Source organism: Polypterus senegalus, chromosome 1 (assembly GCF_016835505.1).
Source record: "Polypterus senegalus isolate Bchr_013 chromosome 1, ASM1683550v1, whole genome shotgun sequence".
NCBI classification, from domain to species: domain Eukaryota; kingdom Metazoa; phylum Chordata; class Cladistia; order Polypteriformes; family Polypteridae; genus Polypterus; species Polypterus senegalus.
In genome coordinates, this window is record NC_053154.1 from 85071188 (window position 1) to 85097455 (window position 26268).

Here is a 26268-nt window from a genome sequence, read left to right on the forward strand (position 1 = left end):
TCTGTATTTGTATCAGAGTCTAAAAGCAGAACAACTACCAGCCAGAAACAGATAAAATTTCTTTAAAAAAAATTTTCTATCCAAACATTAATGGTTGAATTTGCCAAATCACGCAACAGCAAAAATTAAAACCAGATATAAAAATATCCATCCATCCATCCATTTTCTAACCCGCTGAATCCGAATACAGGGTCACGGGGGTCTGCTGGAGCCAATCCCAGCCAACACAGGGCTGAAATTTTTAGTTGAAATGCAATGAATGAAATAACACGGTGAAAAGTTAAGCAGTAACCTGCCAAACGTTTAAATTTAACGTTTGGGTTAGCAAAACCTGAAAAAAGGAAGTGTCAGTATATTACAAATGGGCCTTTTTCATGGAATAACTAATAGGTTACAATGTACAGATGTTCAGCAGCAATCACAGTAAATTAAGCCTTGAAAGGTGAAGCAAACAAAGAGATAAGGAAATTAACAAAGAAATGAGACAGAGCATTACCCTTAGAAGTGTAGGCCTTTCATTTAGAGTAATTGCAAAAAAAACAAAAAAAAGCCTAAGTTTCCGTGAGAACCACATCCTACACAATCCAGAGGCAATTGAAAACTAGACGAAACTCTGGTACGAACAGAACTGCCAGACCCAAAATCACAACTTAATCAGAAGACAAATTTCTGAGGGTCCCCAGCTTGCATGGTAGGCACTTCACAGCAAAACAGCTTCCAGCACAGAATAATAGTGGTTGAAAAAAAGCAAGTCTCCGTTTATACTATGAAGAGGAGACCATGTTGCAGGTTTGATAGGGTGAGTGGCAATAAGAAAGCCATTCCTTAAAGGACACTTGAAACACAAGCTGTGCGCTGTTGCAAACTGGAAGAAAGTCTTATGGACCGATGAATCAAAGTTTAAAAACTTCGGTTCATCATGCATGCCGTTTGTATGCCATCGAGTTGGTGAAAATAGGGTTCCAGGAGGTGTGATGGTCTGGGGTTCTTTTGCTGGAGGTAGAGTTGGTGACTTGCACAAAATAATTGGCATTCTAAATCAAAAAGGTTACCACAGTTTGTCTGTTATATCAGCAAAAGGTGGCTACATTGATGAATCAAAAATTTTAATAGAATATTGTACGCTGAAAGATTCCTTGACTTATTTGTTATATTTGCCATATATATATATATTAGTTGTTCCTTGAAGAAGTCCCATTTTCAATATTCTGATATTTGCTTTTTACCCAGTTTTTGCTAAGTTAAAATTTTGATTTAAGCATCTAGCAGTTTACTGCTTACCTTTTCATCGTTTTAGGTCTTTCATTGTATTTCAATCACATTTGAAGGTAAACTGGAAAAAGTAAGGTGTTTTAAAAATTGATTCGTAGTGTATATTCTTAAATCACAGTATTTTCTTTTGAATTGTTCTTATAGGTTGTTTACATTGGTTTGACTGGATTTGGATTTTTTCAGCATTTTATCTCAATAAAAAGAATTCAGTCATTGTTATTTATGCTGCATGCCAGTAAGATGGAAAAATAACTGTAGCAAAAGGAAATACATCTAGGGTATGGAAAACCATTCTGTGAATATTAAAAAGAATTGTAAAATGGCTTTTGACTTGTATAGAAGAATCTGCATATCCGCCACTTACGGCTCTGTAAATAAGCAAATCATGTTAATTATAATATTTGGAATATCAATTCAAAAACGATGAGCTCTAAATGCAACAACTACGTATCATTACTCTTTACAAAGGACTGTTGAAAGCAGTGTAGGTCATTTTGCTGTCCTTTATCACAATGCAAACCCTGATCATCATTTCTTTTTTCACCACTATTGACTGGATTAATGAAAATGAATAGAAACTCCAGAAGGGTGCAAAACAGGCAAACAAAATTGGAGCTGACATGTATTCTGTTATTTTTTTGTGGATATAACAAAACAATTCTCTGTTTTTTTACTAGATTAAAATCCCTTCTTCTGAAATCTCTTGCACAGTAGTAAAGATGTGTGTATAATGTATAGAATTATTAGGAAATCTTATCACAACAAAATTTTTACCCTATGACTCAGTAATACAAAATCAATTTCTGTATAAATAACCTTATCGTATATTTTAAGGGCGGCACGGTGGCGCAGTGGTAGCACTGCTGCCTCACAGTTAAGAGACCCGGGTTTCGCTTCCCGGGTTATCCCTGTGTGGAGTTTGTGTGCTCTCCCCGTGTCTGCGTGGGTTTCCTCCAGGTTGCTCCGGTTTCCTGCCACAGTCCAGAGACATGCAAATTAGGTGCATTGGCGATCCTAAATTGTCCCTAGTGTGTGCTTGGTGTGTGTATGTGTGCGCGCTCTGCGGTGGGCTGGCGCCCTGTCCGGGGTTTGTTTCCTTCCTTTCGCCCTGTGTTGGCTGGGATTGGCTCCAGCAGACCCCCCGTGACCCTGTAGTTAGGATATAGCAGGTTGGCTAATGGATGGATGTATATTTTAATAATATTCACATTTTACCTTTTGACACACCAAATAATCAGTTTTTTAACTTTTCATTACAAAGACCAGGAAGGAAAAGCAATAAGGAACAACTTACCCAAGGTCAAGGATGGGAGGCTTCTCCCGTCCTCGTTTGTAGCATAGAAACATATGGGGATTGTTGAGCAAGCCAGCACTGAGGTCTGCAGAGTACCCAGACTGAGATTTTTCAATGCACGTAAAGCCCTCAGGCACATCTTCTCCAAGTGACCGGATGATGACCACCACTTCTGTGATAGGCTCCACAGGACGGGCACCTCTCTGCTGGCCATCTTCATCTAGTGGCTTGGAACCTGTTGTTAAGCCTGCCACCACAAAGTAGTCAACCAGCTGAGGGCATTTCTCTTCCGTCATGCTGCTTGTGAGCCTACTACACCTGAAGGAAATAAAACAAAAAACATTTTTAAGAATTTTTCCATTCTTTTTCTGAACCTAGTTAATGTTATTTTAGAGGTACTAAGTGCCACAGCTTTTACTGTTAACACTTTGTGCAAGACAAGAACCAGCTCTGAATGTGGTACCAGACTATCACACTACACACACAGAGACGCACACACATTGGGCCTAATGATCAACCTTACAAGTTTTTGAAAGTGAGTGAAACATTGGAACACATGAGAGAAAAAAAGAGCACAGGAAACATGTTGAGATAATGTACAGACTCCACACAGTCAATGACTAGGCTGGGGTAAAACTAAGACTCCTTGAAGCAGTAAGCCAACAGAGCTAACAACTTCATCACCACGTTGCCATGTTTTGATTAATGTCACTGCTAAGATCAATGCTGGCAACAGGGAATTTAACTACACTTCCCTAAGACCTCAGAATGATCTGCTTGCTATTGCAAAGGACATCCCCATCATTGATAGCATTTACATCCAAAGCACAACATAATGTTATAAGCAATGCCAGATCAGTTACTTAGTCTGGAAAAAAAATCTTTGTCAGTTGATTGAATATCATAAACTTCTGTCAATCTCCCAAACAGGCAGCCATTGATCCTTAATCTGTGTATTGACCTTACATTTGTTCAATCATTTAACTCTGGTATTTGATATAATCCAGGCTTGTCTGACTATAAATATGTATTTCTTTACAAACCCAAATTTTAGGATTTAGTAGAGAAACCCTGAATTCTTTATAGATCACCCTTCAAGGTTTAACAGTGGATACTTAAACTTAATCATCTTGAAGTGATTCCTGAGAATAAGAAGCAAAGAACCTGGAAATGTTTTCACTTTAATTCACATAAGGATTTCATAAAGCTATAATTTTCCACAAACTTTTAAAAAGGCACCAGGGAAGCAAACAGCTAACAGAAAAGGTATGAATACAACATGATATTAATTCCTAAAAACAGATCTTTGCATGATGTGTTTTGGTCCATGATTAATCCCTCCTACTGGAAACACATGTTTAAAATATGCCAGTGTTTTAAGAATTAATAAAATGATATGACAGATTTTTTTAGAGTTTCACTGTACATACAGCCTTTATTTTACAAAAAGCAAATTTCCATATATAACATTATCTTAGAATGCTTTAGGTTAAGAGCAATAGTAGAATTGTAAACACAGACCACATTTATTTGATTTTTGAGATATACTTTTTCATTCTTAAATTCACTTTACAGACACAGTTTTTGGGAAGAAAGGAAAATAACTCCCACACTACAAAGGACATGCAGAGATACCTGGGAAGAATCTGCACCTGAACATGCACGTCCATTATGTAAAACTTCAGTTATCCATTTTTCAACCTATTTATCTAAGTCATGGAAAAATGATTTCTCTAAAACCAGTAAGCAGAGATCACAATAATCTGTGGTCTGCAGTTTAAACAATGTTTTGTTAATTTGCAGGTGTATTACCAGGAGAATAAAATGCTCTGACAACAACACGATTTAGGACTGTTTTTTTGCTATACAGAATCCACGTTGCTTGAGGTCCAGCAGACTTTCATTAGTTGTCAGTTATAATCATCAAAATTAAAAGAAATAAACATTTGAAATACATCAGTCTGTGTGTAATGAATGAATCTAATATACAAGTTTAATTTTCTAAATGGAATTACTGAAATAAATCAACTTTGTCATGATATTCTAATTTTATGACCAGCACCTGTACATTCCTTAATTCTTTACAACAGCTTTTACAATGGCTGCACTAGAATACAGACCACTTGAATCGATGTTTTGCGGGAGGCACAAAAAAAAAAATGATCTGGCCCATGCAGTCTATAACACAGATGTGCTCTTCATAATTTCATGATGTCCAACTGGCCTGCTTTGAAAAGGACTGTAGCCCTGCAACACCCTCTCCCTCTGAGTTCCCTGTGTACAGAATAACTTATTTCTCTGAGCAGTAATTGCTTAACTACAACAAGGTGAATGTAAAACAAAGCCTGCGCATGTGCAGACAATGAACTCTACGTCACACCTGTCTGCTTTACCTGCCATACTATTAACAAACAAACACTCGGTTGCAGGAATCCATTGATTCTAAGGTATATATTGATTTAAAAGACAATAAAGTGCAAAACATACAGTGGTGTGAAAAACTATTTGCCCCCTTCCTGATTTCTTATTCTTTTGCATGTTTGTCACACAAAATGTTTCTGATCATCAAACACATTTAACCATTAGTCAAATATAACACAAGTAAACACAAAATGCAGTTTTTAAATGATGGTTTTTATTATTTAGGGAGAAAAAAAAATCCAAACCTATATGGCCCTGTGTGAAAAAGTAATTGCCCCCTGAACCTAATGACTGGTTTGGCCACCCTTAGCAGCAATAACTGCAATCAAGCGTTTGCGATAACTTGCAATGAGTCTTTTACAGCGCTCTGGAGGAATTTTGGCCCACTCATCTTTGCAGAATTGTTGTAATTCAGCTTTATTTGAGGGTTTTCTAGCATGAACCACCTTTTTAAGGTCATACCATAGCATCTCAATTGGATTCAGGTCAGGACTTTGACTAGGCCACTCCAAAGTCTTCATTTTGTTTTTCTTCAGCCATTCAGAGGTGGATTTGCTGGTGTGTTTTGGGTCATTGTCCTATTGCAGCAACCAAGATCGCTTCAGCTTGAGTTGACGAACAGATGGCCGGACATTCTCCTTCAGGATTTTTTGGTAGACAGTAGAATTCATGGTTCCATCTATCACAGCAAGCCTTCCAGGTCCTGAAGCAGCAAAACAACCCCAGACCATCACACTACCACCACCATATTTTACTGTTGGTATGATGTTCTTTTTCTGAAATGCTGTGTTCCTTTTACGCCAGATGTAACAGGGCATTTGCCTTCCAAAAAGTTCAACTTTTGTCTCATCAGTCCACAAGGTATTTTCCCAAAAGTCTTGGCAATCATTGAGATGTTTCTTAGCAAAATTGAGACGAGCCCTAATGTTCTTTTGCTTAACAGTGGTTTGCGTCTTGAAAATCTGCCATGCAGGCCGTTTTTGCCCAGTCTCTTTCTTATGGTGGAGTCATGAACACTGACCTTAATTGAGGCAAGTGAGGCCTGCAGTTCTTTAGATGTTGTCCTGGGGTCTTTTGTGACCTCTCAGATGAGTCGTCTCTGCGCTCTTGGGGTAATTTTGGTCGGCCGGCCACTCCTGGGAAGGTTCACCACTGTTCCATGTTTTTGCCATTTGTGGATAATGGCTCTCACTGTGGTTAGCTGGAGTCCCAAAGTTTTAGAAATGGCTTTATAACATTTACCAGACTGGTAGATCTCAATTACTTCTGTTCTCATTTGTTCCTGAATTTCTTTGGATCTTGGCATGATGTCTAGCTTTTGAGGTGCTTTTGGTCTACTTCTCTGTGTCAGGCAGCTCCTATTTAAGTGATTTCTTGATTGAAACAGGTGTGGCAGTAATCAGGCCTGGGGGTGGCTACGGAAATTGAACTCAGGTGTGATACACCACAGTTAGGTTATTTTTAACAAGGGGCAATTACTTTTTCACACAGGGCCATGTAGGTTTGGATTTTTTCTCCCTAAATAATAAAAACCATCATTTAAAAACTGCATTTTGTGTTTACTTGTGTTATATTTGACTAATGGTTAAATGTGTTTGATGATCAGAAACATTTTGTGTGACAAACATGCAAAAGAATAAGAAATCAGAAAGGGGGCAAATAGTTTTTCACACCACTGTAGTCATATTATAATTTTAGCAAAAAATATAGAGGGTAGGGATTGAGTCTTATTATAAATACAATATTCTGAAAACCTCTTTCTGAATTTCAGCAAGATGTTAAATTAGGCAGGACAAAATACTTACCAGTATGAAATTACTTCCAAAGGATACTGAAAAGAGTATTGCTCAAAACAATAAATGGCATACTTAACACTCCTGATACGCAGCTACATTATAGGCACTGATCTTCCTTTACACTATCTCTCTCCATCCCTTTATTGTACGTGACTTTTGACCTTGTTTGCATTTTCTTATCTTGCAAAAACTGTTTCCACATCTTTCCCTCTTGATGTAATTCCAACTTGTTTATTTAAAGAGACTTTTGATATTATTGGCACTATTGCCCAGCCTATTATTAATACTTGTCACACCACCAGTAATGTCTCTGCCATGGTTCAGGCTGAACTTTAAAAACATGGACTAGCCCCTAGTTAATTTAGTAAATCAGACCCTATTTTTAAATTGCTGACACTCTCTAAAGTTGTTGAAAAGGTTGTGTTTTTTTTCTCTGCTCCTGTCCTTCATTGGTATTATAATATACTGGAATTATTCCAGTCAGAGTTCACAGCTTTCCATAGTATGGAGTCAGCTCTTTTGAAGGTTACCAATGACTCGTTACTTGATGTTGATTCACAATGACAATCACCAGATTTTACCGGATTTAACTGCTGATTTTGATACAGTTAATCATACTATACTCTGCAAATACCTTGAAAATTGGTTCAACATCCAGGATACAGTGCTCAACTTGTTTTGACTATTATAATCACAGAACTTTTTCTGTCAATATTGGAAATCAGTTCTACTGCTGTTGTCTCATGTGGAGTCCCAAAGGGCTCTATTTTGGGCCTGTTCCCTTTTCAATTTATATGCTACCTTTGATGCAGATCCTTAGGTAATAAAATATTTCCTTTCAGATTTATGCTGATGATACAGTTTTATATGTCTTAAATCCTTTTTTGACTGCTAGAGAGAAAGAGGTTAAAGGCTGGTTTGCAAATAATTATCTCCAGGTGAACGAAAACAAATTTTAGGTGATCTTCTTTGGCAAGGTTCTCTAAAAGCCTAAAGCACTGGTCAAATCTGGGGTGATTTTTTTATCTGAACCTCAAATTTCACAAACAAGTAAACTTGATTGTCAAGGGAAGCTTTTCTCATTTTAGAACAATCACTATAGTGAGGGCAATAATATTTACTGATTTAGAGAACGTAATCCATGCATTTATATCTTTACATTTAGATTACTGTAAGTCTTATATGGGTAGGAGTCAATTGTCTTTGCTAAGTGTGCAATTAGTACAGAATGCTGCAGCAAGATTATTGATCAGCACAAGAAAAGAAGTCACATCACTCTGGTTTTAGTTTTCATTCATTGGTCCCAGTTCATTTTAGGATTCATTTTAAAGCATTACGATTTGGTTTTAAAGCTTAAAATGGCTTGCCCCAACCAGAGGCGGCCTTTGGGGGTGACGACTAGGGCAACTGCCCCAGGCCCCGCGATAGGAGATTCTTTTGTCACCGTCAGCTCATCATACAAATATGCGGGGCCTCTGCAAGACATTCAAATCCGTTATAGACTGAAATACGGTACGTGGTGGATTTCTTTGGGAAACCACTCATAAACGAGGACTTGTTACTTTAGAAGCCTTTCCCGGCATCTATACCAATAACCATGAAAGCGAAAAGCCAGAAAAGTGGACTTCTGTCTGTGACTGTCAAAGCAGCTGTTTGGTAAGTGTTTGTTTTATTACAAGTGTTCTGGTTCTCCATAATTAAATAAATTTGCCGACTCCAGCGGGTTCGGCAGAAACAACTGATCTAGTTTGTTAATTTTGCGTGCAAAATGTTTCTGAATCATTAATCAAGTTGGTTAAAGGCCACTAAACCAATATAAGAACAATTACAATACGTAATGTAATGTAATCAAACGGCCAATGGTACCTACATAAGGCACCATGTTTTTCCAACAATAATAAGGTATACAGCATTAGAGGCGGACAAGCCCGTGAACGTGGTGGTACGGTATATAGCCTACACTTATGGCTCTCGGCCACACATATGACACTCGCCCAAGGCCCCGCATACTCCTAAGGACGCCTCTGGCCCCAACCTTACATTGTTGACTTTGCCACCAATCTTTCACTTAGGGTGTCAATTATAAAACCTTACATGTATTTGAGCTTGAAAGTATGTGTACGCCAAACAACAGGAAAATGCATGTCATTTTTCATTGTGTTTCAATAAAAGGCATAAGAAGCAGGTACGAAGTACCACCTGGCACATGTAATGACATGATTGCTGTTAATATAAAAAGTATAGGCCATATGAATCAGTGAGGGCTCAGCCAGTTACCTTACCAACAACCAGTTATCATATACAGCACCATTAGCAAGCAGTCTGACAATGCTTCTTTGTCTCAAAATAAATGAATCATGGATTGTCCCAGGTCACCAAGCCATGACATTTGTCAGTCACATCTTGGTTTTACAGACAAATTGTATGTTAATGAAATATAACTGCTTATGGTTAACAAAAGCAGCTTCTTCCTTGTAGGTGCCCTTCCTACAATATATTGCTGTCAATTGCTCCAAATAGATTAGGAAACCGGACATTGCTGCAAATTATCTTTTTATATTGGTCTCTACACCCACAACATGCAGAAACTGAATGTAGCACCTCATCAGTCATGGATTCCAAAAAGCAGGTGTGATGGAGCTGAATCTTCCTTTTGGTAGATACCTGTTACCAGAAAGCCAACTGTTGGTTAAAACCTGGATATTAACCAGTGGAGCCTAATTTTGGGCAATCTGTGTTTCTAATGCCAGGAGCAATTCAGCACATAGTTTAAAGCGGATGGTTCTTGGAAGCTTAAATTTGTTCATAAGCTAGTCACAATGGTCAGGAAAATCCTGATGGTCCCTAAATTCTTGCTCCCTTCATGGGTGATTTTTTGCATAGTCTAAAAGAATTGCAAAATAAGCCATGTTGTGTCAAACCAATACACTATGAATTGGCTACATTATTTTTATAGCATTCCTGTACTCGCAGATTGAATTAAATCTGATGATGCAAATACTGATAATAAGGGATTGCATTGGCTTCTAATCCTGAGAAATGACAACAGATAACTTACATATCCTTTTAAAAAGCCCAAGAAAGTGATTCACCGTAAATATGCCCTCATAAAAGACAGCTACAGTAGAGTCTGTACAAACACATTCATTACTTTAGAGTTTAATACGTTTTTCATGTAAACACACATTACAATATCAGATCGGTGTGTGCAAGTTGTCATTTAGCAGGTTTGGCTGCAATTCCCTATGTTATCAAGGGTGTTATCATTTCTCAGTTTCTCTGACATGTTGCCTACAGATGGGTCAAAGTTGCCATAAATATGCACAAGTTCTCCTAGCAAGTGTTCTTTCATAAATCACATTTGCTTTCACATTTAGGGCCTCCTTTTGTGTGTATGCAATTTTTATCATTTTTGGTGTCATTTGTTGTTAATTATTCATGCACATAGTCACTAAAACCAAAAGTAACTTGAAAAAAGTAGAATACAAAAATAATTTACAAAACCCGCTGCCATTGTGCATCTACTTGTTGAGATTACAAATACTGTATCTGTGTGTCAACTGTCTTTCTCCCTACACAAACACACACAGAGAGAAAATCACTCCTTTAATAAGTTGAGTTCTCCTCTGCCATGTGCCAATCAGATTTTTCATATTGTGTCAGCATTAGGCCATACTGTCCCCATCATTCCTTCATAATATGTATATTTCAAGGATTTGACTTCCACAGCAATTACTCTAAAAAGATGTAAGTTGTACTATGCTTGTAAAAAACCATAAAGAATATATTGTTTATTACCCATTTACCACACCTCTACCTCTTTCCCAGAACTTTCTGGAGAAATTAAAGTGTCTAAATGCTATGTTAGTGTATTTATGATAAAACACTTCTTAAGAAGAACAACGTTATAGGAAGAATTTTTCAAAGAATCAACAGAGAAAGAACAAAGGGCTGTTAAGTGAGAAGCCAACACCCGGGTCGTGGTGATGGTACACAGGAAAAACAAGTTCTGCTGGAGTGGATTAAGAGAGAATGTGGAAGGGTCCAGGTGAAGGAAAATATGGGGTAAGAGAGGAATCTGGACAGAAAGAACTTATAAGACTTTTAAATCTGCACATTTATGTCCAAACATCACAGTTTCTGTGTAAGCCAAAGACATTTTGATGCAACTGTGAAATGATTTATTTCTTATTTTTATACAACTTAAAGTATAAGCATTGATTATTAATGAATTTTAACTTGTAGTTCGATTTAGGACAGAGCTTTGCATAGTAAAATTAATTTCAGTTTAATATATTCTTATACATGTTTCCCAAGTACAAGCGCAGTGCAGTCAAACAGTTTTCAAACATGAAACTGTGACATAACACCAGAAAAACAGTAAGTCTTTACATAAATGTAAACATGTCAATTACTCTGATCTGTAGCCTGTCCTGGAATTATTGGTAAACCAGTCACGGAAGGGATCACAATCCACTTAATTCCTCCAAAATATTATCTAGTTCAGTTTTGAAGGTCCCTAAAGTCCTGACGTCTACCACACAACTTATTCCAAGTGTCTATGGTTCTCAATGTAAAGAAAAACTTCCCAAAGCTGATGAGTCCACTACAACTCTTAAGTGCTTCTCATAAAGGTGTACTTTCAATTTTCATATCTCCATTTGTGTATTCAAATTTCACATTTTTGCTTCCTAGGTTTAATACTTTGCATTTACTGACATTAAATTTGATTTGCCACAAATCTGCCCAAGACTGTCTACTGTCCAAGTCTCTCTGTAATGATTCTTGATTACCTGCCAGTGCTCCTAGATTGGAATCATCTGGAAACTTAACCAGCTTGTTATTTATATTCCTATCCAAATCAATTATATATATTAAAATAGTACCAGCCATAGCACTGACCCCTGTGGGACACCAATCTTAAATTCACCCAATTCTGATAAGGTTCCTCACATTATCACCTTTGGCTTCGGTTTTCGCCAATTTTGCACTCATCTACTCACTACACCCTGAACTCATATCTCTTTGATTTTTCCAACCTCTCACATAGGACCTTATCAAATACTTGCTGAAAGTTACTATGAAAAAGAAAAAAAAAAAACTTCAATTAATACTCCTGGAAACAATAAACCTGTGTGTATGTGACTGGGGTGGGGGACAGCTTCAGTTTTTATTGTTTAGGCAAAATAATAAATCGTTACAATGGACAAGGTGCCTCAGCAAGATCCGGAGAAGATGCAGAAAAAAGGGAAACATAAGAAGTTTGACAAATATAGCTTTATTCCTTAGCTAATACTGGAGTTGTCCCAATCTCTTAACCAGATATTTTCTAAAAGTTTTTAAGGTTTCTGCTCAAATACTCAATAACCAGATAAACAAAATCATGCAAAATAGATCTCTAACACAGAATTTAAGGCTATAGTTTAACTGTTCTAAACTGGGATTGTGGGACTTAAATGCTTGCAATCCCAAAAGGGTCACAGTTGCCTAGAAACTGATATCACCTCTGGAACTCAGGTATGGTAGCGATATCAGTAGTAGCATTACCTCTAGAGCACAAAAAACAATTTAAGACAGACAATGAATTTACACAATGTCAAAAAAAAAAAAAAAAAAAACACAAATTCTAAATTTATTTCAACTGATGATATACTACTAGATATGTTGTACATGGCAAGCTGTCACAACAAATAAAATAATAATATTCTGGAGGCAAGAATGTGCTGCTAAGTAACAAGAATGCTGGCAGAGGTAATGAGACTAAAGCTGCTATAAAAAGCCTAATTGGCGGAGCCCACAATGGTTTGCTTCACTATCACAGCTGTATGAAAACAGACTAGCTACACATGAGCTAAAGACAGCACAAGCCATTAGCTTAAAACATCCAAAGAATAATCTTTTTAATTCATGTTTAAACTTTACAGGTAAATGAGAAGATCTTACTTTTGTAGACACCTGGAATCATAAAGTGCTCAGAGTAAAGATTCAGTTAAATGAAAAATACCAGAAGGAAGGCATCAGTAGGGAAAGGCAGATATGTGATGAGGTTACATGAGAGAGTTCAAAAACCTGAGGAGACAAACTAAACCAAAACAGGACTGAAAACACAAAAATTAAAATTAAAATATCTTTGGTTTCTTTTCCATAACTCACACTAACAGCTTGTTTTTCAAATTTCTTCCACACAAGGATAACAAAATAATGCATGCTACTATCTTAAATAGGCTGGGAGTGATGACTCAATACATTACGTGAATCCTGTTATTGGCAGCCATCATGCAAGAGAAAGTCACAAAATGGCCTTATGAGTGTCATCACCAAGTAACAATAAAACAGAAAATAGGAAATGAATAAAGATTCCAAAAAATTAAACAAATCAGTTCATGAAAAGCATAGCAAAGGTGCAGGACACACACAATCTAAATTATCTTTGGCTTCTTTTTATAGAGGAAAATGCCCCCTTGAAGTCAGAAAACAATAGGTGATTTCCCGGTATAAACGTTTTTCAGGAACCGGGGATACTCAGGGAAACTTTTCAAAAACTCAGAAACTTTTATAGGATTACCTCCACCATTTGTTCTTTTCAGTAGGTAGTTCCTGGTACTTTTTTTTTAGCTCCTACTCCAGGTTATGAGTTTTCCGTTCAACCAGAAACTATTGCGGGTAGGGCTTGGGCAATGATTTGTGCTGAATGGTTGACCATAAGCAACAGTACCACCTTACAAATCTGTTAGTAGGTTGGACTTTGTAGAGTTTTCAGTGAAGATGGAGTGATGCACTTTATACCATTATGCTCTTCATAGCCACCTCCCTGGTGTGCCACATAATGCTCCGCATCCACCCAATAATTTTCACCGTAAGTTACAATCACTTTGATAAGGTTGGAGAGGTCCCAAGTGAACTTCCAATCACGATGCATTTTGTACCACATCACTAATTTTTGAATGTCACATATTTTGTATAAAAGTTACATCATACAGGACCTCAGTGGTTACTAAAAACAAAGTTCCAGTGGCGGGAAGGCTCCTAATGTCTACCTCATCATATGCCACTCACATGACATCACTGTGCTGTTGCCATTTTGGATCCCCAGAAATAATAAGACCAACCAAAGAAAGCAATGAGGAAAACAAATTTGAAAAATACGAAACATGATCAACAAAAGATAGTATTCAACTCCTCATTAAACAATGGCACATTCTAATGAACCAAATAAGCAATAAACATTTTAAGGTACACAGATTTTTAGAAAACATTTCAACTATTCACTTCCATTTATTCTATTAACACTAGAATTACCAGAGCCTACGAAAAAACTTGTAATTCCGTCCCACCTTAAATCGCTTCTTAAATCTCTTCACACCTCTCCTCCAGCGTCCTTTGTCCTCTAAATGTGCTGATAAAGAGAAGCTAGGAGCAGCCGGCTATTCCATCCCCCCACCAATTTAGAACGTGCACAAACTTCTCTCAGTCTTGATTGAGTATCTGGGAGTGAAGAAAAGTTTTAGAGTGGAAATAATAGATCGTTATTTGGAACGATATTATTTATTTATAGCGCTGAAGTTACTGCTCTTTACCATTCTTTCCTCTGCATGTCCTGGAGTACAAAAGAAACAGCATACAGCAACATGCGGGGACTGGCAGGAACACTCAATAAAACTGAATAAAAAGAAAATCAAGTGACGGTGAGATACGAAGAAGGCAGCTTCGCCAGCGTTTGTGTGTCAGAACCCGATTTGGGGTGTTAGTATGCATTGTGGTACACTGCAGAGCTATAGCGCGTGTCAGATGGGGTTGTATGGATTGATTCTGAACACGACTGGGAGAATGAAAAGTGAATTAAAAAAAAAAAAAAGCTAACCTTTACAAGGATCATAAATTGCACCGGCTGTTAACAGACTGAAATCAAATGTATGCTTTTATTCTAAAATAGTAAGACTAAGAGCAGTTTACTTCTCAAAACGAAGTGGTGCAGGATCGAACTCGCAACCTTTTGATTCCAAGGCGAGAACTGATTCGATTGCACCACGGAGGCAGTTATAATAAATGACTGTCAATGTCGCATGTTAAGGCGGCTTTTTGTTTCTGCAGTTATATTTTTTGAATAAAAGCGCAATTGTGTTACATTTGTACCTTTTGTAAAGATATTTCTTTGATATTTGGACTTCAGGCTTCATGCATTATATAGTTTATGCCTACATTTTGTCATCTACTACTAGAATATAAAAAACGTTTCTGATTTAACAATGTGTTTACACAGATTACTGTAGAAACGGAACAGACATGAAATGCGTGTGTTCCAAATAACAATCTATTATTTCCACTCTAAAACTCCACTTCACTCCCAGATACTCAATCAAGGCATGAGCTGAGAGAAGTTCGTGCACGTTCTAAATTGGTGGGGGGATGGAATAGCCGGCTGCTCCTAGCTTCTCTTTATCAGCATAATTAGAGGACAAAGGACGCTGGCGGAGAGGTGTGAAGGGATTTAAGAAGCAATGTAAGGTGGGACGGAATTACGAGTTTTTTCGTAGGCTCTGGTAATTCTAGTGTTAAGCTGTGAATTTTGGTTTGTTTTGCTCCTGCTGAATACATTTGTGTTCTTATTGTTTGTATTCACTTTGATTTTAAACAAAGGTTTAATTTTTATCTTTATTTTGTTGATGTTTCGGTGTCACTTCTTTTTTTTTTTTTACAAATGTCACAATTTTCTGGTATTTTGCTGATAGCAATAGTGATCCATTGTTGCCCTGTGATGCCTGAAAATTGGATTTATATGCCAAGGGTACAGATAATTAAAGCACAAAACTTCACAAAATGTAGTTACAGTTTAAATATTTTGGTAACAAGAAATTTTGAGCGTTTTCTTCAGCTTCAAGTTTTGGTTTTGCACAGATAGGTATAATGACTGATGGTCCCTCCAGTTTTGACCCTTTCGCTTTAATCTCCTAGCCCAGTTATCTTGTGGCCTGGCTATTGTTCCACCTTGTCAGAACAGAATGTACATTTATTTTGGGTAAGAACTGCATTTTATTTGTCATCCTTTTTATATGATGTATTTCAATAAAAAGAGATTTCAGATAAAAAAGGAAGCATATTGAATCAATAAACTTTTCTTTCAGCCACATGGTCAAAGCACTTTCACATGGACACCTCAACTAAAACTCATTAATAGTCCAGAATGGTTCCTTTAATATAACACTGTTTAACAATTTTTGTCCTACTTTAGTGAAATATAACAAAAGAGGAAAAAAGAAAAAAGGAGAAGTCTGAGGTTATTTAAGACCAGTACAATTACAGAGTATCTATAGTTGGCTTATATTTTTACTCTGAGGCTAAGGGCTAGGCGTTGCTGTTTTTCACACTTCCCTCTTTAAACATCTCCAAGCATCCCACGCCAAAACTAAATGTTGTGACAACCTAATGAAATGGCACTAAAATTAACAGTATGTTGCAGAGTGCTTTTCTAGCAACTTTACATTTTTTCATGTGCATACTTCAACAGGAATATTTAAAAAATTTAAAGGGGTAGAGAGTAAAAACAACTAAACTCTGATAAAATAAACACAAGGGCAGCATGCTTAACACTTCTGTCTCATGATGCCAGAGTTTGGCGTGTAAACCCTGGACTGATTCCTTCCTGTATGGATTTCTTCTCCACGTACAATGGTTTCCTTCCGACTCTCAACTGACATTTTAGGAGTGAGTGTGGGTATGTGCATTAGTTAGCCCGATCTAGAATAACTAGTCCTGCTTTGATAGCTGAGCTGCCAGGAAGCCCAGGCCTCGTGACCTGGAATTGTAAAAAGTAGGCTTGATAATGGATGGATGGCACAAAATTAACCCAAAGGAGACATTTCTAGAGAATGACCATTATAAAGCCAAGATTGCTTATACTGTACTTCCAGGTCTATTGCTTTTAACCAGAATAATTGTTTATTTAATGCAACACATAAGCAGGCACTACATATGATTCATTTGCTGTATAATTATATTGAAATAAGTTTTTAAAAGTGACACTTACTACAAAAGTCAAGGACAATTAACTGTAATTGTAATAAACAGAGCCAATGAATATTTGCAACTGTTTGAACAAAGAGTAATTGCCTCTTCTTGATATTCAAGAAAGACTCGTATAAAAAGCACAAAAATTATTTCCCTATAAACTCATTTATTATGTAACTGGGATGCTGTGGAGCAATCAGCTAAAACCAGCCTGGAAGAAGGACTGCCTCCCAATGCAGCAATATTTCTAGGTATCTGTCACCCGGGAATGAAGTCATGATGTAAATAAAGGAGTCTCTTCTTCACAAAGTTGTTTCAAGCTAAGTGTGAAATTAAGAGAACAAGAAATCTGCACTAGGAAGAGGAGGCAGTGGCAGCAAGAGTCAGAGGGCACATCTGTCAGAATGAGATAAAGTCCATACACCAACCAGCAAACAATATCTTGCTATGCCAGCATTTCATGCGTATGTACAATGGTGTGGTTCATGACAACAAAAATAAGAAGGACAAAATACAGTTACTCTGAAACAGCAAGTGTTGCTATTATCTTTTCCGTGTTGTAAAGACCAGGGTATTAGGCTTAGGTTGCGCTGGTCCAAACGTGAAATACTGTGAGTCACAACAGCATATCATATTACTGGCTTTAAAAAACTTCCAGATAAAATTACTTTCAAATGAAAATTTTTCCTTGCATTCATTCATCTATTTTCAAACCCATTTACTGCAGTTTACTTGTCCAATTTCTAGGTACTTTTGCATATAATGCAAAAAGCAACTAGTATGATTTACCTGTCTGTCTGAAAGACCATATGCAAAAACCTGTCTCCCTGTGAAGCGATTTTGTTTAAATTTGGCTTACTTACTTTTGAGGAAATTTGTTTGAACAGTTCAACTATTTTTGAGATATCTTTGAATCAAGTGCAATTTTATCAACCTACTGCTAATTAATTATAGGGTGGTCCAGACAGAATTATGCAGATCCAGATCGTCTGGATGACTTTGATTTATGCGGGGATGATTCCAGTTCAACACGAAGACGATTCTTCACGTCGGCAGTTCGTACACTTCTCGATGGTCCAGGATTTTTCGGGTGATTTTCTAAGTAATAAACTGAAGTTATAGCGTAATGAAAATTGCATAATTAGATCTGGGCCACTCTAAACAGTACAAAGGAAAGGTGCAGCTTCCCTAATTAATATAAACATAGCATGGACTAAGAACAAGAACTGCAACTGCAGAAGATCAAAGCCACAGGGAACACAACAAGGACTAAACTGTGGTGTTTCTAAAGTACACAAACAGGCTGGTTGGGTCACAAATAGTAAGGATAAAGCAGAACTACAGCTTGCGCTGTGTTAAAACAGTTGCTTAGCAGTACAACAAAGACTGAATTAGGGTTATAGTTTATCCGCATTTGAAGAGAGGCTTATGTATCTGTGTATCTTGAACCTGAAATTAAACTCTTTAAGATTAGTGTCACCTTTGATATTCCCATTATACAATGAATCACTTCCTTTCCAAGTTGTTCGTTATTTTGATAATTTAATGAATTACTGAGTTTTTAGTAATAATAATAGCTAGACAGGGAACTTAGTGCAGTTGCATTTCTCTTTTGTGGATTAAAACCGATTGTGATTTTTGTGCTAGTATTGGTCAATTTGCAGTCATATTTTTATTTCTTTTGGCAATTTCATTTTATTGTCGCTATGTTGACTTTTATCAAACACCAAATTTAGTGGACAGCTAAGTGATATGGAATTGTTACTAAAACTGAGAAGGTGGGGAATGTATTTACTACATTAAAGTTTTGTTGGGGTGGTTATGGGGTGGGTATTCTTTTATTATCCTTTTGCTATTTAAAAACTTTTTAAAAAAAAAAAGATTAAATGATATATTTCACATTACAATATTTTTCTGACACTATAAATTTATCAGAAAAGCTTGAAACCAACCAGAAAACCAACCAGACTTGGTTTGCATCCTAGTCTGAAGCAGTCGACAATTTTACTTTGTGATTTCACAGACTTTAACTCTCTACCATGTACTTTATAAAGATGTCATGTTTAACAAATACAAACAACAGTTAGTCACAGACCCTCCAAAACTAACAAGAACATAGCAAACAATACCATTTTACATCACTTGAACTCTGTGCTCTGTGAAGCCTATTTAACTACATACTGTAAAGTACTGTTAAAACACATTTAGTGTGCTCTACTAATTAATGTAATTGCATACAGTATATAAGAGCAATATGACTTATTGTTACAAAAAATACTTAACAAAAATATGGTAACTTTGATTAAATAACCAAACATTTAAAATGCACCAACTTTCAAATCAATTACCTAAGTCACTGAATTAACCTGAATGTTACAGCATGCTTACATTTTCAAACCTGTTGTATACTAGGTTAGAATGAGCCAGACCCCTTCCTGACAGTCCATCATATGACATGCACTGAAGGCAGTTTAGATGATGACACAAAGAAGTGATCTCAGCTAAGAACTAAGCTAAGAGTCATACACCAACCAGCAATAACTTGCTATGCCAGCATTTCATGTGTATGTACAATGATGTGGTTCATGATAACAAAAATAAGAAGGACAAAATACAGTTACTCTGAAACAGCAAGTGTTCCTATTATCTTTTCCAAATTAAATGGCAAGATCAGAAGACGACATACTTAAGCCTATAACACTGCTTATATTATGCAGGCTTTAATATCTCTGTCTATACAGCATTTAAGAGAAAAACTCTGTACCAAAACATATTGTCAAGTTAGTCATTAAGTTTAAAAGTTATGGAAGCTGGGGTAAATTACTAATATAGGCTTTTTCTTATGAATTGGACACTCTAATCAGCGATATTGTTATCTTATTGGAAGCATCCCAAAAAATGTAAACTTTTAAAATTGAGCGCAAAGAAAAACAGAAAAAAACAGTTTGAAATGATCACCACAGCATATTGTTATAACACAGACTGAGGTGGAATTGTAAGTTTTCACAGCAGGATGTGGTTTTTATGAGGGTTCATCAAAGACTGTGACCTTAATTGTACGCAGATGAAAACCAAAAGGAGAAAATGGGTGTGTCACAAAAGTTGGGTGAAACTGACAAATACGTATTTTCTTTTGCTTCCTATTCAAGTGAATTGACTTTAGTGAAAATCTGGCTAAACTAGAAAATTACCGTCTTAATAAGATGAGCTGATTTTGCAAACTATTATTCTGTAAACTGCTATTCTCATTTGTTGCTGCCAACAAAGAAGAACTGCATAGGTTGTATACCTCCAAAAGTAGTCCAGTGCTTTTCACTTTCAGTCCTGTAATTGCAAAGTTTTGTCCAAAATAACATCTGCTTTTAATCAGATTCCTACCTTAATAAATAAGCTGTTATATCCCAATTTTTATATTTCGGGGTCAATCCAGAAATTACAAAATTGGCTTTGCTGAAATGTAGCAAGCATTTGTATATGATACATCAGGATAATTTACTGTTTTTGCTATTCTACGTTTTAAGATTTTCATCATAACCCTCAGAAGTTACTTTCAGAATTCAGTGTTGTTTTTGCTTGTGTTCACTCCACTCTATGGTAACTGACATCACTAATCTGCAATTAAGGGCGCAAACATCACAACTAAAAAGAATAATTATTAAGAAAGCAATAGCAACAAAAGCTACAGCAAAAATACAAATGTTTCTAGATTTCTTTCAACTGTACATCTCTCATTACTTTGTTCCGTGAAAATGGAATAAGAGAAGGAAAAAAAAAAAGACCAGTTAATTAAACAATGAGGTCAATTACAGAGACTATCTTACTGGAAAATACACTGGAATTGCAATCTGCAGCCACAGTGGGCCCCCAAAGCTTCTCTAGTGCAAGGGTGTGGTGCTACATTTTAAAAAAAAACATTTCAGTTAATATTGTAAAATCAACATTAAACCAAGAACTTCACCACCCCACTTTACTAAAAGTCTAAGGAAACTTTCTCAGCAATTTCTACATGCAGAGCCCCAAGCAGTATTTACAGACTTGAGCACCATAACAATGGAGACAAAAAAGCAAGAACTGTAACATAATAATACGCAAAAATGTATATTGTATATCAAAGAATATTTCATAAGCAGATTATATACGTTATAAAAGTTCAAAGTTTATTAAATACACAGCAACCAGTGGCTGCAGGGTTTGTTCCAACAGTTCCACAGTGAGGGAGTCGTTTTCACTGTACTTTATCCCATCTAATTAGCTGTTTTTTTTCCTCTTCTCATATTCTACATTTAGAAAAAGCTGTGTGATTTTACATATAGAAGTCATTTAAAAATATTTGTATTTTTTTGATTTTCCTTTTCTGTTTAAAGCAGAAAACAAACCTAACACTCTCCTTCTAGTAAATAACTAGCCCAATCATTCCCCTCAGCATAATGTTATTGTGAAAATGACTTTTGGAAAGACCAATGAAAGACAACATATAAAACCAAAGACAAGCAGCCCAGTTATATAATGTGTTAGTCAGTGAAGCAGACTCCAGGACTGAAAGAGAAGGATTACACAAGTCAATTGGTGATTTGTTAAATGCCTCCAGACAAATTTGCAAATATTACAAGGCAGCTCACTGTGTTATCAACCAGAACATAATTGGTTTTTGTCTTCTGGTAGAAGCCAAACTAAATTCTGTACCCTGTTTACTGGAATCAAAACAAAAAACAAAAGCTGGGACACAAGTAAAGCATTAATGAAGAGCAGTTTCTCTAGGATACTGTTTTACAAAGAACACAAAGAAGTGAAATAATGAGGAATAAAAGAAGTACTGATTTCATATGAGGATTTGGCAGCGACATCCAAGCCTGGTGTGGTGGTTTGGTGAATAGTTACTAAATGATGACAACTACAGTACCACACTGTAGCTTAGCAGATATGTGACCACAGTGCAAGTTTGTATAGCTTTTGAATGAAACAGGATCTCATTAAATGAATTAATTCAAAGAGGAGGAGGAGGAGGATTAGAACAAGGGAAGCAGGCAAGAAGCAGAATAAACTTACTAAATCGCGTGCCTAAGAGATGAAACTGGAAGAATGGAAGGCAGTGATGAAAACTGCAGTACCACTTCTTGGCTTTTCATGAATATAACTGGAGCATACTACACTCAGTCGTATTTGCTGAATACAAGAGGATGTCCCCAAGTGAATACATTTAAAACAGCAAATAGCAAGCTAAAGAAAAAGGGAAGGATTTATACCAAAGTAGTTATATTTAAGACGGCATATCAATCAAAATTTTGAAAACAGAAATTCTACAGCAAAGACAGAAAGAGTATAGATGCTGAATAATGTTAATCTTGAAAGCTGTCGTAATTAAACATCAGGAACAGATATCATTAGCACCTGAATAATGAATGAAGCTAGTCCACCTCAATAAAGTAGCAGAGTTAACTGATAAAATAGCTCCCTTTGCAAAGGGAAAAAAGGAACCAAAAGACAAAACGCTGACCTCAGATCTCTGAAATACTTAAAAAGTTTGGTTCCCACATGCACAATTTACCATTTCAGACAGCGCAATACACACTGAATTATCTGCTATTAATTTGTATAGGGCTTGTGATACTGACTTCCAGTTTTTATTTTCTGTGTATAGTGAGGAGTGTACATTGCTGAGCAACACTGTAAACAAGCAGATGTGCAAAAGTGATGTCATCATCTCCTTTAAAAAAAAGCCTGCTAATCAAGCAGGAAGTGTCTAAATCATATAACTGGACATTTACATTTTTCATAAAATATGATGAAACCTAGGGCGGCACGGTGGCACAGTGGGTAGCGCTGCTGCCTTGCAGTTAGGAGACCCTGGATCGCTTCCCAGGTCTTCCCTGCGTGGAGTTTGCATGTTCTCCCTGTGACTGCATGGGTTTCCTCCGGGTACTCCGGTTTCCTAGTTGCTAAATGATGACAACTACAGTACCACACTGTAGCTTAGAAGATATGTGACCACAGTGAAAGTTTGTATAGCTTTTGAATGAAACAGGATCTCATTAAATGAATTAATTCAAAGAGGAGGAGGAGGAGGATTAGGACAAGGGAAGCAGGCAAGAAGCAGAATAAACATAAGAGATGAAACTGGAAGAATGGAAGGCAGTGATGAAAACTGCAGTACCACTTCTTGTACATTGCTGAGCAACACTGTAAACAAGCAGATGTGAAAAAGTGATGTCATCATCTCCTTTAAAAAAGTCTGCTAATAAAGCAGGAAGTGTCTAAATCATATAACTGGACATTTACATTTTTCATAAAATATGATGAAACCTAGGGCAGCATGGTGGCACAGTGGGTAGCACTGCTGCTCCCACAGTCCAAAGACATGCTAGTTAGGTGTATTGGCAATCCTAAATTGTTCCTAGTGTGTGCTTGGTGTGTGGGTATGCCCTGTGGTGGGCTGGCGCCCTGCCAGGGGTTTGTTTCCTGCCTTGCGCCCTGTGTTGGCTGGGATTGGTTCCAGCAGAGCCCCATGACTCTGTAGTTAGGATATAGCGGGTTGGATAATGGATGGATGGATGGATGATGAAACCTGCTTAATCCAATCCTGGGTCATCAGAGTCTATCCCAGCAGCATTAGGTTCAGGGCAGGAACCAGTCTTCTCAAGAACAGACACCAAAACGGGGACAATCTGGAACATGCACACCTTCAGGGTATGGGAAGAAACACACACAAACATGTTGGGCCCATGAGGGAGCAGTGCAATCACTTTACCACAATGTTGACCTTATTGCGTTTTCAGATATAAAAAATGAATGTATATCTATTCAGAAAATGTATCGATACTGTCTTATAATAGCCAAGTATGTTTTGTGCATGCTTTCAAATCATCTAATCTGAAACATATTGACTAAAAAGTGTATTCCATATTTACACATATATGAAACGGAGAAATGTTCTTTGCAACTTTGCCATAAAGGAAAAACAGGGTACATAACTTGTGATTCAATCTCAATTTTACCTTTATAACAGTTACTTAAACTTGGATATTTTACTCTTTTACTGATATTACAGCTGCTCGGATGCCCAATGTACAGTTGTGTTTGAAAGTTTTTGAACCCTTTAGAATTTTCTATATTTCATCATAAATCTAATGATGTTTTAGGTCATATTTATGCAGAAATATAGGAAATTCTAAAGGGTTCACAAACTTTCAAGCACAACTGTAAATGAATCAGACACCGGGAAGCACACAAGCATGCACACACACACAAGCAGCTCATACAGCAGCATCTTCTCCGGCTATGTTAAGTTAAATAATAGACTACAAAAAACGTCACTTTGCTGGAAGAGTAAAGCAATCATGTAAGCATATTTAAGACTGAATTTTTTGAACAATATTATTTGCAGATTATTATTGTCAAGAACCAACTTTATCAACCTGCAACTAAATGGTGTTTGAAGTATTTAATAACAAAAAGGGAAAGAAGTAGGTGCCCCAACTGATATAAACATAGGACAGAGCCCCTGATCTTTAAGTCACAGATATACATGTACAATCATGGCAAGTCAATGATATTCTTGCCCATCATATACCATTCATATTCCCATTATCCAATAAATTAGTACCTTAAATAAGTTCTTTCTTATTTATATCATTTTATCGAATTACTGTGTTTTAACTAATATTAACAGCTAGATGGGGAACTTATTTCAGTTCCTCCTCTCCTTTCATAAGGTAATATTGACACTGGTTTTATGCTGGTATTGGTCATTTTGTATTAATACATATTTTTAAATTGCTCATTTCTGGATATTACTCTTTTATATATATATATATATATATATATATATATATATATAAAATATATTCTATTATATACAGTTGAGGTTGAAAGTTTGTGAACCCTTTAGAAATTTCTAGATTTCTGCATAAATAATGACCTAAAACATCATTAGATTTTCAATCAAGTCCTAAAAGTAGATAAAGAGAATATTACACTTGGTCATTTATTTATTAAGGAAAATGATCGAACATTACATATTTGTGAGTGGCAAAAGTATGTGAACCTTTGCTTTCAGTATCTGGTGTGACCCCCTTTTGCAGCAATAACTGCAAATAAACGTTTCTGGTAACTTTTGATCATTCCTGCACACTGGCTTGGAGGAATTTTAGCCCATTCGTCCGTACAGAACAGCTTCAACTCTGGGAGGTTGGTGGGTTTCCTCACCTTAACTGCTCGCTTCAGGTCCTTCCACAACACTTCCATTGGATTAAGGTCAGGACTTTGACTTGGCCATTCCAAAACATTAACTTTATTCTTCTTTAACCATTCTTTGGTAGAACGACTTGTGTGCTTAGGGTTGTTGTCTTGCTGCAGGACCCACCTTCTCTTGAGATTCAGTTCATGGACAGATGTCCTGACATTTTCCTTTAGAATTCTCTGATATAATTCAGAATTCATTGTTCCATCAATGAAGGCAAGCCATCCTGGCCCAGATTCAGCAAAACAGGCCCAAACCATGATACTACCACCACCATGTTTCACAGATGGGATTAGGTTCTTATGCTGGAATGCAGGGTTTTCCTTTCTCCAAACATAACACTTTTCATTTAAACCAAAAAGTTCTATTTTGGTCTCATCCGTCCACAAAACATTCTTCCAATAGCCTTCTGGTTTGTCCATGTGATCTTTAGCAAACTGCAGATGAGCAGCAATGTTGGTTTTGGAGAGCAGTGGCTTTCTCCTTGCAACCCTGCCATGCACACCATTGTTGTTCAGTGTTCTCCTGATGGTGGACTCATGAACATGAACATTAGCCAATGTGAGAGAGGCCTTCAGTTGCTTAGAAGTTACCCTGGAGTCCTTTGTGACCTCGCCGACTATTACACGCCTTGCTCTTGGAGTGATACTTGTTGGTCGACCACGCCTGGGGAGGGTAACAACAGTCTTGAATTTCCTCCATTTGTACATAATCTGTGACTGCGGATTGGTGGAGTCCAAACTCTTTAGAGATGGTTTTGTAACCTTTTCCAGCCTGATGAGCATCAACAACTCTTTTTCTGAGGTCCTCAGAAATCTTCTTTGTTTGTGCCATGCAGTACCACCGCTCCCTATACGCAGAGTACACAGTCTGCGTAGGGCACCAACTCCCAGGGGGGCACCATCCCAGCTGCTCAAAAAAATCATTTTTATATTATAATAATAAATTAATATTAATAATATACATATACAAATAAACAAAAATATAAACGTATATATTGCATTTTACGGTGAACACAGAGTAGGCTAAGCACACGTGATGACACGCGTACCCTCATGTATTTACTTTTATTTGAATAAAGTTCTATTTTGGCCCCTATAGTAGGTGTTTTTTTATTATTTTATTTTTACTTCCGTAATATTTGGGGGAGGGGGCACAACAGTAAATTTCTGCTTAGGGCACCCATTTGGCCAGCAGCGGCCCTGGAACCATGATACACTTCCACAAACGTGTTGTGTAGAGCA

General features: G+C 36.9%; 1 protein-coding gene across 1 annotated transcript in view; it reads right to left on the reverse strand.

Annotated features, from left to right (window-relative positions):
- The window catches only part of LOC120525192 (DENN domain-containing protein 4B-like), a 115287-nt gene that overhangs the window by 57293 nt on the left and 31726 nt on the right, over positions 1 to 26268 (reverse strand). Inside the window, exon 2 of the mRNA XM_039747336.1 lies at positions 2567 to 2884. Within this exon, the coding sequence (XP_039603270.1) occupies positions 2567 to 2862 (296 nt within the window). The 5' untranslated portion in view covers positions 2863 to 2884. The remainder of the gene's footprint in view (positions 1 to 2566; positions 2885 to 26268) is intronic.